The sequence below is a fragment of the Scyliorhinus torazame genome, chromosome 11, assembly GCF_047496885.1.
Source record: "Scyliorhinus torazame isolate Kashiwa2021f chromosome 11, sScyTor2.1, whole genome shotgun sequence".
NCBI lineage: Eukaryota > Metazoa > Chordata > Chondrichthyes > Carcharhiniformes > Scyliorhinidae > Scyliorhinus > Scyliorhinus torazame.
This window is the reverse complement of record NC_092717.1, coordinates 225,662,628-225,678,819: the sequence shown is the minus strand read 5'-3', so window position 1 is coordinate 225,678,819 and position 16,192 is coordinate 225,662,628. Positions and strand designations below refer to the sequence as shown.

Genomic DNA, 16,192 nt, shown 5'->3' with positions numbered 1-16,192 from the left:
TGGCAGGAGTTTTTGAGGGTTATTAGGGAGGCACAACAGAAATTCATCCCAAGGAGAGGACAAGGCATCCATGGCAGCATAAAGGCTAAAGAAAAAGCAGACAACGTGGTGAGGATTAGTGGGAAACCAGAGGATTGGGAAGCCTTTAAAAGCGAGCAAAGGACAACTAAAAAAGCAATAAGGGGGGAGAAGATGAAGTATGAGTGCAAGGTAGCTAGTAATATAAAGGAAGATAGGAAGAGATTTTTTCAATATATAAAAGGTAAGAGAGAGGCAAAAATAGACATTGGACCACTGGAAAATGTGGCTGGAGGAGTAATAATAGGAAACAATGAAATGGCAGACAAACTGAATAGTTACTTTGCATCAGTCTTCACGGTGGAAGACACCAGTGGGATTCCAGAGCTCCAGGAGAACCAGGGGGCAGAGGTGAGTGCAGAGAAGGTTCTGGGGGAACTGACAGGTCTGAAGGTGGATAAGTCACCTGGACCGGGTGGACTACACCCCAGGATCATAAATGAGATAGCTGAGGAAATTGTGGAGGCATTAGTGATGATCTTTCAGGAATCACTAGAGACAGGAAGGGTTCCAGAGGACTGGAAGGTGGCTAATGTAACACCACTGTTTAAGAAGGGAGGGAGGCAGAAGACGGGAAATTATAGGCCGGTTAGCCTGACTTCGGTCATTGGTAAGATGTTAGAGTCTGTTATTAAAGATGAGATCGCGAACCACATGGAAGTGCATGGTAAAATAGGACTGAGTCAGCACTGCTTTGTCAAAGGGAGGTCGTTTCAGACAAATCTGTTCGAGTTCTTAGAGGAGGTAACAAGGAAGTTAAGACAAAGGAGAACCTGTGGACGTGATTTATTTAGATTTCCAGAAGGTCTTTGACAAGGTGCCGCATAGGAGACTGTTAAATAAGTTAAGAACTCATGGTGTTCAGGGTAAGATCCTGGCATGGACAGAGGATTGGCGACTGGCAGAAGGCAGAGTGTGGGGATAAAGGGATCTTTTTCAGGATGGCAGCCAGTGACTAGTGGTGTGCCTCAGGGGTCTGTGATGGGACCACAACTTTTTACTATATACATTAACGATCTGGAGAAGGTACTGAAGGCACTGTTGCTATGTTTGCTGATGATACAAAGATTTGTAGAGGGACAGGTATTATTGAGGAAGCAAGGGGGCTGCAGAAGGACTTGGACAAGCTAGGAGAGTGGGCAATGAAGTGGCAAATGAAATACAATGTGGAAAAGTGTGATGTTATGCACTTCGGAAAGAGGAATTTTGGCATACACTATTTTCTAAATGGGGAAATGCTTCGCAAAGCAGAAGCACAAAGGGATTTGGGAGTCCTTGTTCACGATTCTCTTAAGGTTAACGTGCAGGTTCAGTCAGCAGTTAAGAAGGCAAATGCAATGTATGCATTCATGTCAAGAGGGCTAGAATACAAGACCAGGGATGTACTTCAGAGGCTGTATAAGGCTCTGGTCAGATCCCATTTGGAGTATTGTGAGCAGTTTTGGGCCCTGTATTTCAGGAAGGATGTGCTGGCCTTGGAAAGCATCCAGTGGAGGTTCACAAGAATGATCCCTGGAATGAAGAACTTGTCGTATGAGGAACGGTTGAGGACTCTGTACTCGTTGCGGGTCTGTACTCGTTGGTGTTTAGAAGGATGAGAGGGGTTCTTATTGAAACTTACAAGATACTGCGAGGCCTGGATAGAGTGGACATGGAGAGGATGTTTCCACTTGTCGGAAACACTGGAACCAGAGGGCACAATCTCAGACTAAAGGGACGATCCTTTAAAACAGAGATGATGAGGAATTTCTGCAGCCAGTGTGTGGTGAATCTGTGGAACTCTTTGCCTTCCTGCTGCTTCCAAACTGGCCAGCTTTATTTATACATGGAGTTTACTAATGGTTTCTCCGCCCCCCCCTCATTGGGGAAGCTCATACTCCCACAGGATTGTGGGATTGTCATTAGTCCCCAGCCAATGGTAAGCAGGCAGGTTATAACAGCCACATTACGGCGGACACAGAAAACCACTTCCTGCAGATGTAGTCGACCGGAACGCTGGAAGCGTCACGGATCTCCCACATAACACAGTGAGATGCACTGCACCCCACTGAGTAACATTTAAGCACCAGTTAATTAATTTAAAATGAAAGCTTAAATTGTTATTAGATTAAGTTACAATTAACTATTTGGTCCCTGGCGCTAGATTTCTACTGTAAAATTAAATGCTAAATACTAATCTCTGCCCTCAGGTTTAGTTACTCTTCTACCTAGTTAATTAATTAGCTTTAATTAGTTTTTCAATGTTCCCTTTTCAAATTAAAGACAGATTCCCTACCAGCCAATCAGGTCACAGCTTTACTGTGACATCACTTCTCAGTCTTTTCCCCCCACAATTTGAAAACACAGAAAGAGACACAGGCACAAGTTACCACTTACCTTCCCAGACTGCGCTCTGGATTTCTACCGCTCCCGATATGAAGGGCTTCCTGCTACTCACCAATCAGCTCTCTTCCTTGTAGTCACCTGTAGCAGGGCAAGGCCACACTCTGGAAATTTGAGTGTATCAAATCAAGGGATAAAAAACACCTCCTCCCACCCAGCCTTGAATTCCCACCTAGCTTCAAATTCCCAGCTCCCGAACTCACTCTTTGATGTGTCTCACTCTGGATGTGTCTTCTCTGTCTCTGCGCACTTTGACGTATTTGCCGCACCATCTGCCTGCCCCCTCTAATTGGAAGAGAATGTGAAAACAGGTTGCTGATGACATGGTTGAGTCAAAGAGCCATGACAAAACCCATTTCATTTGCAAATGAGTTTCTGCCTCACTATTGGCTCTCTCCAGTTGAAATTCTCTCCATTCAGTTTTTTAATATCTGGTTTAAGGCAGCCCTGCAGCTAAATTCTATACAGCATTCTGGAAACCCATTCTTCTATATATCCACACATCACAAGAGCACCCTTTACCTCTGCCACCCCATACCTCTGCACAAAACGTATCTCCAGAATAAAATCCTGGTCACAACTTCATGTTCCACATGTACACTGTTGACACTCAAATCTACCTCACAACCATCTCGATTAGCTCTTTACTGTGTCTATGTTGTCAGATTGCCTGTTCAACTTCCAGTTGTGGATGGGGCAAAATTTCATCCAATTAAACATTGGGAAGAGCAAAGCCATTTTCTTTGGACCCGAGCACAAACTCTGTACCATTCCCACCAATTCTACATTTATTCCCTGCTATTGATTTTGGAACCTCAACTCAACTTATGACTCAGTGTCCTTTCCAAAAGAAAGACTACGAACCCAACACAAACTTATAGTCTACAGAGCAGCAGTGATACCCACCCTCTATTTGTTTCAAGGACGTGGACTATGTACAAAAGGCAACTCAAAATCCTGCAGAAGTACGACCAGCGCTGCCTTCACAAGAACGTGCAAATCCATTGGCAGGATAGGTGCACCAACATCAGTGTCCTCGCTCAGGCCAACATCCGCAGCATTGACCACACTCAATCAGCTCCATTAGATGAGCCACATTGTCTGCATACCTGAAACAAGATCCTTGAAACAAACAGCTCTGCTCAGAGCTATGGCAAGTAAGCTCCAGGAAGGCAGAGGAATGTTTTTTTTAATTCATTTACGGGATGTGGGCGTCGCTTGTTAGGCCAGCATTTATTGCCCATCCATAGTTGCCTTTCAGAAGGTGGTGGTGAGTTGCCTTCTTCAACCGCTGCAGTCCCTGAGGTGTAGGTACACCCACTGTGCTGTGAGGGATGGAGTTCCAGGATTTTGCCCCAGTGGCAATGAAGGAACAGCGATGTATTTCCAAGTCAGGATGGTGAGTGACTTAGAGGGGATCCTCCAGGTGCTGGAGTTCCCAAGTATCTGCTGCTCTTGTCCTTCTAGGTGGTAGAGGTTGTGGGTTTGGAAGATGCTGTCGAAGGAGCCTTGGTGAGTTCTTGCGGTGCACCTTGTAGATGGTACACATGGCTGCCACTGTTCATCAGTAGTGGAGGGTTTGAATGTTTGTGGAAGGAGGAGCAATCCAATGGGAAGCTTTGTCCTGGATGGTGTTGAGCTTCTTGAGTGTTGTTGGAGCTGCATTTATCCAGGCAAGAGGAGAGTGTTCCATTACACTTCTACTTGCGTCTTGCAGATGGTGGACAGGCAATGGGGGGGTCAGGAGTTGAGTTACTCACTGTCAGATTCCTAGCCTTTGACCTGTCCTGGTAACCACAATATTAATATGGCTAGTCCAGTTTAGTTTCTGATCAATGATAACCCCGAGGATGTTGAAATTCTTCAAGGACACCCTCAAACCCGCCTTGAAAAAATGCCACATCCCCACAAATATCAGGGAATCCCTGGCCCAAGGCCACCCTAAGTGGAGGAACTGCATCAGGGAAGGAGCTGAACACCTCAGGTTTCACCGTCAAGAGCAAGCTGCAGCCAAGTGTAGACAGTGAAAGGATAGCATGGCAACCCAGGTACCTCTCCCACCAGCTCTTTCAACCACCATCTGTCCCCAACTGTGACAGACACTTTGGGTCATGCATTGGACTCTTCAGTCACCTGAGAACTCATTTTTAGCGTGGAGACAACTCATCCTCGACTCCAAGGGAATGCTTAAGAAGAAGCATTCTCATTCATGCCTTCGTCACCTTCAGACTCTGATTTACCCTCAATTATGACACGAGAGAGTGTACTCGTAAAACAAAGGCTTTAATAAACAGAGAACTTTGCCAGCCGGAGAGATGAGTGCTCAATGAGCACCGCCCACAGGACGTCGCCTTATATCCGCCCCCTGGGAGGTGGAGCAGGAGGCGGAGTCCCCGGGGTTCCAAACCCGGTCTTAAAGGGACATTACATGCATGCTCTTAAAGGCACATTACCCATTCATCACATTCACCCCCTGTTTCAGAAAAACACAGAGTCCATCGGGGGTGAAGTGGTATTACATATCCATTCTCTTTGGAGGCCTGATCGTCCTTGACGACCTTCTCAGCTCGGGCGGTGGTGCGGCAGACACAGACGTCTTCGATGAGGGTACATCCGGGAGCACGGTGGTCGGAGCTTTTGTGCGGTGCGGGGTAGGGAGTTGGGGAGTAGGGAGGGTAGCTGGGGGTGGCGGTGACATCGCCGGTGTGGAGGAAGGAGGAGGAGGTGCGAGGGAAACCGTATCTTGCCATCCGTCCGAGTGCGCGACGTAGGCGTACTGGGGGTTTGCATGTAGCAGCTGGACCCTCTCAACCAGAGGGTCCGTCTTATGGCTTCTCATGTGCCTCCGGAGAAGGACAGGTCCCGGAGATGTCAGCCAAGTGAGACACTGGAGGTGACTTCCTGGGGAAGACAAACAAGCAATTGTGGGGGGGGTATCGTTCGTGGCCGTGCAGAGGAGTGACCTGATGGAGTGGAGCGGGTCGGGTAGGACCTCCTGCCTGCGGGTGGTTGGGAGACTTCTGGACTGTAGGGCCAAAAGGACAGCCTTCCAAACTGTTGCGTTCTCCCTCTCCACCTGCCCGTTTCCCCGCGGTTTGTAGTGGTCATTCTGCTCGAGGCGATGCCCTTGCTGAGCAGGTACTGACGCAGCTCATCGCTTATGAACAATGTACCCCGGTGGCTGTAGATATAAGCGGGGAAACCGAACAGGGTGAAGATGCTGTGCAGTGCCTTTATGACGGTGGCTGAGGTCATGTCGGGGCAGGGGACAGTGAATGGGAAGCGGGAGAACTCGTCGATGATGGTTAAAAAATAGGTATTGCGGTTGGTGGACGGGAGGGGCCCTTTGAAGTCCATGTTTAGTCACTCAAAGGGCCCAGAGGCCTTTACCAGGCGAGCCTTGCCTGGTCGATAGAATTGCGGTTTGCACTCCGCGCAGATTTGGCAAGCCATGGTCATGGCCCTGACCTCCTCGGTGGGGTAGGGTAGATTGCGGGCCTTAAGGAATGGCGAGCCGGGTGACAGAGGTCATCGAGGCTAGCAACAGCCCCTGGAGGGCACAAGTGGTGCTAGTCCGGTCCGGGGAAAATAAATGGATGGTCGTGGATTACAGCCAGACCATAAACAGCTTCACGCAGCTCGATGCGTACCCCCTCCCCCGCATAACAGAGATGGTCAACCGGATCGCGCAATAACGGATATTCTCCACGGTCAACCTGAAATCTGCCTACCACCAGCTCCCTATCCGCCTGGAAGACCACCTCTATACTGCTCTCATCTCTCCGGCTGGCGAAGTTCGCTGTTTATTAAATTGATATACCCTCAATTATGACAGGAGAGAGTGTACTCGTAAAACAAAGGCTTTAATAAACAGAGAACTTTGCCAGCCGGAGAGATGAATGCTCACTGAGCGCCGCCCACAGGACGTCCCTTATATCAGCCCCCTGGGAGGTGGAGCCGGAGGCGGAGTCCCCCGTTGTTCCAAACCCGGTCTTAAAGGGACATTATATGCATGATCTTAAAGGCACATTACCCATTCATAACAGACTCAATTATTCCAATGCTTTCCAGATCAACTTCCCACTCTCCACCCACAATAACGTTACCACATCCAAAATGTTGCTGCTCCTGTCTTATAATTGTACCAATCTACTCAGAATCACAGAATACTATAGTGCAGAAGAGACCCTTCGACACATCGAGTCTGCACCGATGCATGAAAGACCCTGACCTGTCCACCTAATCCCGCTTGCCAGCGCTTCACCCATAGCCTTGAATGTTATTGCGTTCCAAATACTCATCCAGGTACTTTTTAAAGGATGTGAGGCATCCCGCTTCTACCGCTCTCCCAGGCAGTGCATTCCAGACCGTCACTACCCTCTGGGTAAAAACGTTTTTTCTCAAATCCCCCATAAACCTCCCACCCCTCACTTTGAACTTGTGTCTCATCGTAACTGACCCTCCAACTAAGGGGAACAGCTGTTCACTCCTCATCCTGTCCATGCCCCTCATAATCTTGTACACCTGAATCAGGTCACCCCTCAGTCTTCTCTGCTCCAGAGAAAACAACCCAACCCCATCCAACCTCTCTTTGTAACTTAAATGTTCCATCCCAGGCAACATTCTGGTGAATTTTTCTGCACCCCCTCCAGTGCAATTACATCCTTCCTATAATATGGCGACCAAAATTGCACATGGTACTCCAGCTGTGGCCTCACCAAAGTTCTATACAGTTCCATCATGACCTCCCTGCTTTTGTAATCTAAGCCCGACTGATGAAAGGGAGTGTCCCATATGCCTTTTTCACCACCCTATTTATCTGCCCTTCTGCCTTCCAAGATCTATGGACAAACATTCCACGGTCCCTTTTTTCTTCGGAACTTCCCAGTGTCAGACCTTTCATCGTATACTTCCTTGTTAAGTTACCCCTTCCAAGGTGTATCACCTCACACTCAGGGTTAAATTCCATCTGCTACTTATCCACCCATTTGACCATCCTGTCTTTATCTTTCTGTAACCCAAGACACTCAACCTCACTGTTAACCACCCGGCCAATCTTTGTGTCATCCGCAAACTTACTGATCCTACCCCCCACATCATCACCTATGCCATTTATATAAAGGACAAACAATAGGTGGCCCAGCACAGATCCCTGTGTTACCCTCTGGTCGCTCTCTTCCAGACACTAAAACAGCCGTCTGTCATCACTCTCTGTCTCATATGGTAAGCTAATTATGAATCCACCTTATCAAATCACCCTGTATTCCATGTGCATTTGCCTTCTTAATAAATCTCCCATATGTGACCTGGTCAAAGGCTTTGCTGAAATCCATGTAAACTGCATTAACTGCACTTTCCTCATCTATACACTTGGTTGCATGCTCAGAAAATTCAACCAAATTTGTTAGGCATGACCTCCCTCTCACAAAGCCATGCTGATTATCCCTGATCAAACCTCGCCTCACCAAGTGGAGATAGATTCTCTCATTCAGAATCTTCTCCAGTAGTCTCCCAACTACTGACGTGAGACTCACTGATCTGTTGTTCCTTGGCTTGTCTCTGTAGACTTGAAAATATTCACACACAGGCCTTTGCATGAGTAAAGAAGCAGTTTATTCTATCAGAGCTCTGGTAGAAAGGCCCTGGGCTCCGCAGCCTTTGTCAGTGCACTTTCTCGTTTGAGCTAGGGTTGCACTTAGTTAATATACAGATTCAAGGGGTGGGATTAGTTGCATTCTCATTCACATACAATCAATCAACTCTATTCGCTTCACAATTCATTACATGCAGTCAATCAATTTTCTTAATATCCCAGTTTAGGCCATATATGGTTAAAGTGGGTTGGTGTCAGACCTGCCCTTAACTTCATGCAGAAGTCACTCAAAACTAACATAAGGTTATGTCTCTTGCTTGCATCTGGAGACCTTGAGCTATTGAGGATACATTGTGCTCGTTGTCCTGTGTCCTAAAATACTCCCTAGAAATACCCACGTCTGGTTCTCATTCAATGAAGTTGTTTACACAGTTTGTTACTTAACCCAGCTAATGATTATGATGTGGAGATGCCGGCGTTGGACTGGGGTGAGCACAGTACGAAGTCTTACAACACCAGGTTAAAGTCCAACAGGTTTGTTTCGATGTCACTAGCTTTCGGAGCGCTGCTCCTTCCTCAGGTGAATGCAGAGGTCTGTTCCAGAAACACATATATAGACAAATTCAAAGATGCCAAACAATGTTAGGAATGCGAGCATTAGCAGGTGATTAAATCTTTACAGATCCGGAGATGGGGTAACCCCAGGTTTAAGAGGTGTGAATTGTATCAAGCCAGGACAGTTGGTAGGATTTCGCAGGCCAGATGGTGGGGGATGAATGTAATGCGACATGAATCCCAGGTCCCGGTTGAGGCCGCACTCATGTGTGCAGAACTTGGCTATAAGTTTCTGCTCGGCGATTCTGCGTTGTCGCGGGTCCTGAAGGCCGCCTTGGAGAACGCTTACCCGGAGATCAGAGGCTGAATGCCCTTGACTGCTGAAGTGTTCCCCGACTGGAAGGGAACATTCCTGCCTGGTGATTGTTGCGCGATGTCCGTTCATTCGTTGTCGCAGCGTCTGCATGGTCTCGCCAATGTACCACACTTCGGGACATCCTTTCCTGCAGCGTATGAGGTAGACAACGCTGGCCGAGTCGCACGAGTATGTACCGCGTACCTGGTGGGTGGTGTTCTCACGTATAATAGTGGTATCCATGTCGATGATCTGGCACGTCTTGCAGAGATTGCCATGACAGGGTTGTGTGGTGTCGTGGTCACTGTTCTGAAGACTGAAGACAGCTAATGACTGTTCAGGAATGTGGCCAGTTCAGCTAACAGCCATTTGTAGTTCTTAAATTACAAAATCGAAAGCACTGTGTATACACTATCTATTCCTACAAATTGCCTCTTATGCAGGCATCTAAGCCAATGAGTACCTTTTGTCTAAAAACCTTCTTTCTATTTTGCAACGTAGTTAATTATCCGGTATACATTTTAAAAAGCAGAATTTTCCCACAACAAAATGATGTGAAACACAGAATTTTCCCACAACATCTCTACAACCTTTCTTAAATAGTGGGTCCACCACTCAAATCACCCTTGATGTTCTATTTTCTCCTGTTTCTGCTCAGTGTCATTTTTTGTCAGATTACTCTTCTTTGGTGCACTTTGGAACATTTCTCTGCATTAAATAAAAGCTGTGTTGGAATTAAATTGATGCCTTAAAAATGATAAAGTCTATTTTGGAATTTAAAATGAAAGTATCAAATATCCATTGATCTCACCAAAGGAAAGAGTGATATGTGTGATAATATTTTTTAACTTAGCTAAGATTCAGAAGGTTCCAATCTATCCTTACGTTACATTTCATTTTCTTAAATCCATTTCCTTGTCTTGTATTTCCCATACACCCCTCTCATTTACTATTCCTAACTGTCAGAATTCTGTCAGTGACTATCTGGCTTCCTCATTCAGAGACTTCAAATTCCACTCCAGGACATGAAGTCTTCTAATAAGTTGTGCTATTATTATCAGAGATACTATTATTTTAACTTATCTGATTCTGCCTGACTGTTCAGCTACATGTCAAAGATTCAATGGTACTATTCTGGTCAGGCCGTTCTTTGCTCAACCAAAACAGATGAACTGATTATTTATCTCAATTGTTCTTTCTGGAGGCGTGCTGATTGCAATGTAGTTGCTATATACATAATAACAGTAACTGCACTTCAAAATAATGTATTATGTGAACACAGACACCAACTGTATCTTCTGATTTTCTGGGATGTTTACAGATTTTAAATATTATAAGAATTCGTCCAGAATATATCTTCAGAAACTTCAAGCATAACAAATTTATGTTTTTTTTTCTCCTTTCCAGAACAACTTGTTAATTCTTGCTGTTTTAGCATTTGAAGTGACAATCTATCGTCATCAGGAGTACTTTAGGCTCCACAATAACCTTGCACCTCCAATAACGAAAACGATCTTTCATGACATCACAAGGCAACATTTGGATAATGGATTGGTGAACTGTGCCAAGTATTTCATAAATTACTTCTTCTACAAGTTTGGGCTGGAGGTATGCCACGATTTTAAATAAAATCTTACTTTTCTACCTCAGTAATCATCAACATCCAAAGAAACAGAGTAATACATTAGAAAATGTCAACGATTGGAAACAATTTATACAGTAGACAGAAGTGCATCAAATTGTTGGGAATTACTGGTTTAATTTTTATTCTAATTCTTTCATGGGATGTGGACATCCTTGGTTTGACTAGCATTCATTGCCCATTCCTAATTTCCCTTGAATCCCTGCTCTGCTTCTTATAAAATAGTTAAATGTTACAGCACAGAATAAGCAGGCTTGAAATTGGGATGGAGAGGGAAATCACGAAACCTGGTTAGCGATATGATATGTTCCCACCTTTTGGCACTCTTGCTGGAGGCAGGTTATCACCCACAACGGCTACCCTCTGTTTTGTTATGCTCTTGACGTAGCATAAGCTGCTTCCTTGATGTGCACTCTGACAAAGGAAGGCTCAGACTTGGAGATAGCTTTAACACATTTATTACTGTTAACAATTCTCCTACTTGAATTTTACGCTACTGTTAATCCTGCTATAGCTACTCAGATTGACGAACCAGTCTGCTACAATCCATGTGGTGGGTGTGATGTTTAATCAGCCCTGTGTCTGTACTCACTGAGTGTCTCCACTGGAAAGAGACTGAGCATATGTGATGTGTCATTTTATATGGGTTGGTGTAATGCCCTCCTGTGGTAGTGTCACCTCTATGTGTATTGTGACTGCCCATTGGTCGTGTCCTATCTTACTGACCTATTGGTTGACTGTCTATGTGTCATGTCTCTGGTGTTCCCTCTAGTGTCTAGCTAGGTGTAGTGTATGTACATTAACCCTTTGTGTACTTACAGTGATGTATATTACCACACCCTGAACAGTGGGCAGCCAATTTGAATAAATTTGGGTGGACTGGGAACACAGGCAACATTCTTCGAGCAGTGTATAAATTCTCACTGAGGGTCATGTCCTGCAGATGCCTAAAGGCATGTTGCCAGTGGCTGGACTATTCTAACTCCTGTTCCCACATTGTAGGAAAACCATCAAATGGCCAAATCTGTGGCTGCCTGGCAGCCTGTGGAGCATTTTACCCTTAGCAGGGTTGCCTGGCTGCTGCCAACCACCATTTATTTTCTTAAAGTGAATAGCTCTTCAGAAGGCACTTCAAGATAAAGGTGCTCTCACAGTCTATATAATAATAATATTTATTAGTGTCACAAGTAGGCTTACATTAACACTGCAGTAAAATTACTGTGAAACTCCCCTAGTTGTCATACACTCCGACGCGTGTTCAGGTACACTGAGGGAAAATTCAGAATGTCCAATTCATCTGACAAACACGTCTTTCGGGACTTGTGGGAGGAAACCGGAGCACCCGGAGGAAACCCATACAGACATGGGGAAAATGTGCAGACTCCGCACAGACAGTGACCCAAATTGGGAATCGACCCCGGGTCCCTGGCGTGTGAAGCAAAAGTGCTAACCACTGTGCTACTATGCCGCCCATCCTGCAGTGACAGGGCTAACCCTGTTACAGAGTCCGCTGTGCTTTCAAAGCTGCAGGCTCACTAATCAGGAACCAGGCTGCTGACCGCTTAATTGGCCACCTCTGGGAAGATCTCCAAGTGGCACTTAGCCCATCAAGCATGTGTCGGTTCTCGGAAAGAGCTATCCAAGCTTTCCTTTTCTCCAGGCATTTGGAAATCTTTCCTTTCAAGTATTTATCGAATTCTCTATTGAAAGTTATTGTTGCCTCCAACAATGAAGATGAGTGGAGGTAATATTTGTGGTAGTATGTATTGGGGGTCATGTGGGACTGGAAGCCCTAATGTCATTGGCTGACAGATCCCGGGTCCCGGTTGGCCGTTGACCTCAAGCTCCGCCCTGAAGGCGGAGTATAAGAAGCCGGAGTCTTCCCCCGCAGGCCAGTTTACTATCGAGCTGCTGGGGAACAGACACGCTTAATAAAGCCTCATCGACTTCACTCTATTCGTCTCATGGAGTCTTTGTGCGCTACAATTTATTAAGCGTGCCTAAAAAGGACTATGGAGCTCAGGATCATTCCAGAATGCCTGAGGATCAGCCCCCACGCAGTGAACGCGGCAGCAGCCTTCAAACACTGGCAGACTTGCTGCGAGGCCTACATCAGAACGACCACCGGCCGAGTCTCAGACGAACAAAAACTGCAGGTCCTGCACTCGAGGGTGAGCACGGAGATTTTCACCCTCATTGAAGACACCGACGATTTCCAGACGGCGTTCGCAGCACTCAGAAGTCTCTACGTTCGCCCAGTTAACCAAATCTACGCTCGCTACCAGCTCGCGACGAGACGGCAAGCTCCCGGAGAATCGATGGACGAATTCTACGCCGCGCTGCTGATTTTGGGACGAGCCTGCAGCTGCCCGTCGGTGAACGCAAACGAACACACGGACATGTTAATGCGCGATGCTTTTGTGGCAGGTATGCAATCCTCCCAAATCCGCCAAAGACGTCTAGAAAAAGAGTCGCTAGGACTCTCAGAGGCACGGGCCCTAGCAGCCTCCCTAGACGTGGCCGCGCGTAATACCCGCGCCTACGGCCCCGACCGCGCGGCAGGCCATTGGGCCCCGTACGTACCCGTCGCGGCAAACCCCCTGCCCCCCCCCCCCGGACACCCCACAGGCTTGCGCGGTCCAAACACCGAGTCACACCGGGGGCGCCCGCTGTTATTTCTGCGGCCAGGCGAAACACCCCCGACAGCGCTGTCCGGCCCGCGCAGCCATCTGCAAAAGCTGTGGAAAAAAGGGCCATTATGCGGTTGTGTGCCGGTCCCGCAAGGTCGCCGCCATCCCGGGAGCACAGGGAGCCCTGCAAGCAGTCTATGCACCCCAACCCCCCCAGCACGCCATGTATGACCCGCAGGCGCAGCCGCTCTGGGTCCCGACCACCTGGGAGCCCTGCACACCGCCTACACTCCCCAAACCCCCCCCCCCCGCAGCCCATGTATGACCCGCCGCCGGCGCTACCGCTTTGGGTCCCGGCCAACACTCTCCACGGAGAGGAGGGAGTTTTTCGCGTCCCTAACGCCACCCTAACCCCCGTCCCGTGCCCCACGCCTGACCCGCCGGCGCCACCTACCTGGACCCTGACCACCGCTGTCCCCGGTGAGGGAGCTCCGCGCGGTCCTTGCGCTCGCGGCCCCACGCCTGACCCGCCGGCGCCGCCGACTTGTGCCCCGACCACCGCTGTCCCCGGTGAGGGAGCTCCGCGCGGTCCTAGCGCCCGCGGTCCTAGCGCTCGCGGTGAGGGAGCTCCTCCCGGTCCTAGCGCTCGCGGTCCTAGTGCTCCCCAGCCCCCCCAGCACACCATGTGCGACCCGCAGACGCCGCCATTTTGGGTCCCGACCACCACGAGGGGAGGAGGGGCGCCGATGTGCGACCCGCAGACGCCGCCATTTTGGGTCCCGACCACCACGAGGGGAGGAGGGGCGCCGCCATCTTGGACCGCCCCAGACCTGTACGATGCATGGGGGCGGCCATTTTGTCCACCCCCGCCGCCATCTTGTGACCCCCCAGCCACGTGCGATGTATGGGGGTGGCCATTTTGTTCATCCCCGACGCCATCTTGGACGGCAACAACGGACCCCACTCCACTACTACAACCACGGCTCGCTTCGATTACGCTCGATCAGACTCGGCCCCGGACACTCCAGACGACGACGACAACGGTCCTAATAAACGGCCACGAGACGCCATGCCTAGTCGACTCCGGGAGCACGGAAAGCTTTATACACCCCGACACGGTAAGACGCTGTTCCTTGACCACCTATCCCAGCGCACAAAAGATTTGCCTAGCTGCAGGATCCCACTCCGTACAGATCCAGGGATTCTGCATAGTTACCCTTACGGTGCAGGGGAGGGAGTTCAAAAACTACAAACTTAACGTCCTTCCCCAACTCTGTGCCCCCACCTTGCTGGGATTAGATTTCCAATGTAATCTACAGAGCCTTACGTTCAAATTCGGCGGCCCCATACCCCCACTCACTATCTGCGGCCTCACAACCCTCAAAGTGCAACCCCCGTCCTTGTTTGCGAACCTCACCCCGGATTGCAAACCCGTCGCCACTAGGAGCAGACGGTACAGCGCCCAGGACCGGACCTTCATTCAGTCCGAAGTCCAGCGGCTACTAAAGGTGGGCATAATCCAGGCCAGCAATAGTCCCTGGAGAGCGCAGGTGGTAGTAGTGAAGACAGGGGAGAAACAAAGGATGGTCGTTGACTACAGCCAGACCATCAACAGGTACACACAACTAGACGCGTACCCTCTCCCCCGCATATCCGACATGGTCAATCGGATTGCCCAATATAAAGTCTTCTCCACCGTGGACCTCAAGTCCGCCTACCATCAGCTCCCCATCCGCCCAAGTGACCGCAAGTACACAGCCTTCGAGGCAGACGGGCGATTATACCATTTCCTACGGGTCCCTTTTGGCGTCACAAACGGGGTCTCGGTCTTCCAACGGGAGATGGACCGAATGGTTGATCAACATGGGTTGCGGGCCACGTTCCCGTATCTCGACAATGTAACCATCTGCGGCCACGATCAGCAGGACCACGACGCCAACCTCCAGAAATTCCTCCAGACCGCCAAAGCCTTGAACCTCACGTACAACGAGGACAAGTGCGTTTTTAGCACCGACCGGCTAGCCATTCTGGGCTACATAGTACGCAATGGGATAATAGGCCCCGACCCTGAACGTATGCGCGCACTCATGGAATTTCCCCTCCCGCACTGCCCAAAAGCCCTGAAACGCTGCTTGGGGCTCTTTTCGTACTACGCCCAGTGGGTCCCCCAGTACGCAGACAAGGCCCGCCCCCTAATACAGACAACGACCTTCCCTCTGTCGACAGAGGCTTGCCAGGCCTTCAGCCGCATCAAAGCGGATATCGCAAAGGCCACGATGCGCGCCATCGACGAGTCCCTCCCCTCCCAGGTCGAGAGCGACGCCTCCGACGTAGCTCTAGCGGCCACCCTTAACCAAGCGGGCAGACCCGTGGCCTTTTTCTCCCGAACCCTCCACGCCTCAGAAATCCGCCACTCCTCAGTGGAAAAGGAAGCCCAAGCCATAGTGGAAGCTGTGCGACATTGGAGGCATTACCTGGCCGGCAGGAGATTCACTCTCCTCACTGACCAACGGTCGGTAGCTTTCATGTTCGATAATGCACAGCGGGGCAAAATTAAAAATGACAAGATCTTAAGGTGGAGGATCGAGCTCTCCACCTTCAACTATGAGATCTTGTACCGTCCCGGAAAGCTGAACGAGCCGTCCGATGCCCTATCCCGCGGCACATGTGCCAACGCACAAATTAACCGCCTCCAAACCCTCCACGAGGACCTCTGCCACCCGGGGGTCACTCGGTTTTACCACTTCATCAAGTCCCGCAATCTCCCATACTCTTTAGAGGAGGTCCGTACAGTCACAAGGGACTGCCACATCTGCGCGGAATGCAAGCAGCATTTTTTCAGGCCAGATGGAGCGCACCTGATTAAGGCTTCCCGCCCCTTTGAACGCCTCAGTCTCGATTTCAAAGGGCCCCTCCCCTCCACCGACCGCAACGCATATTTTCTTAATGTAGTGGAC

General features: G+C 49.1%; 1 protein-coding gene across 5 annotated transcripts in view; it reads left to right on the top strand.

The window, feature by feature from the left end:
• The window catches only part of LOC140385819 (piezo-type mechanosensitive ion channel component 2-like), a 1,561,269-nt gene that overhangs the window by 1,210,805 nt on the left and 334,272 nt on the right, over positions 1–16,192 (top strand). For all 5 annotated transcript variants that reach the window (XM_072468377.1, XM_072468380.1, XM_072468378.1 and 2 more), the window contains exon 22: positions 10,371–10,571. In XM_072468377.1, coding sequence (XP_072324478.1) covers positions 10,371–10,571 — 201 coding nt within the window. The remainder of the gene's footprint in view (positions 1–10,370; positions 10,572–16,192) is intronic.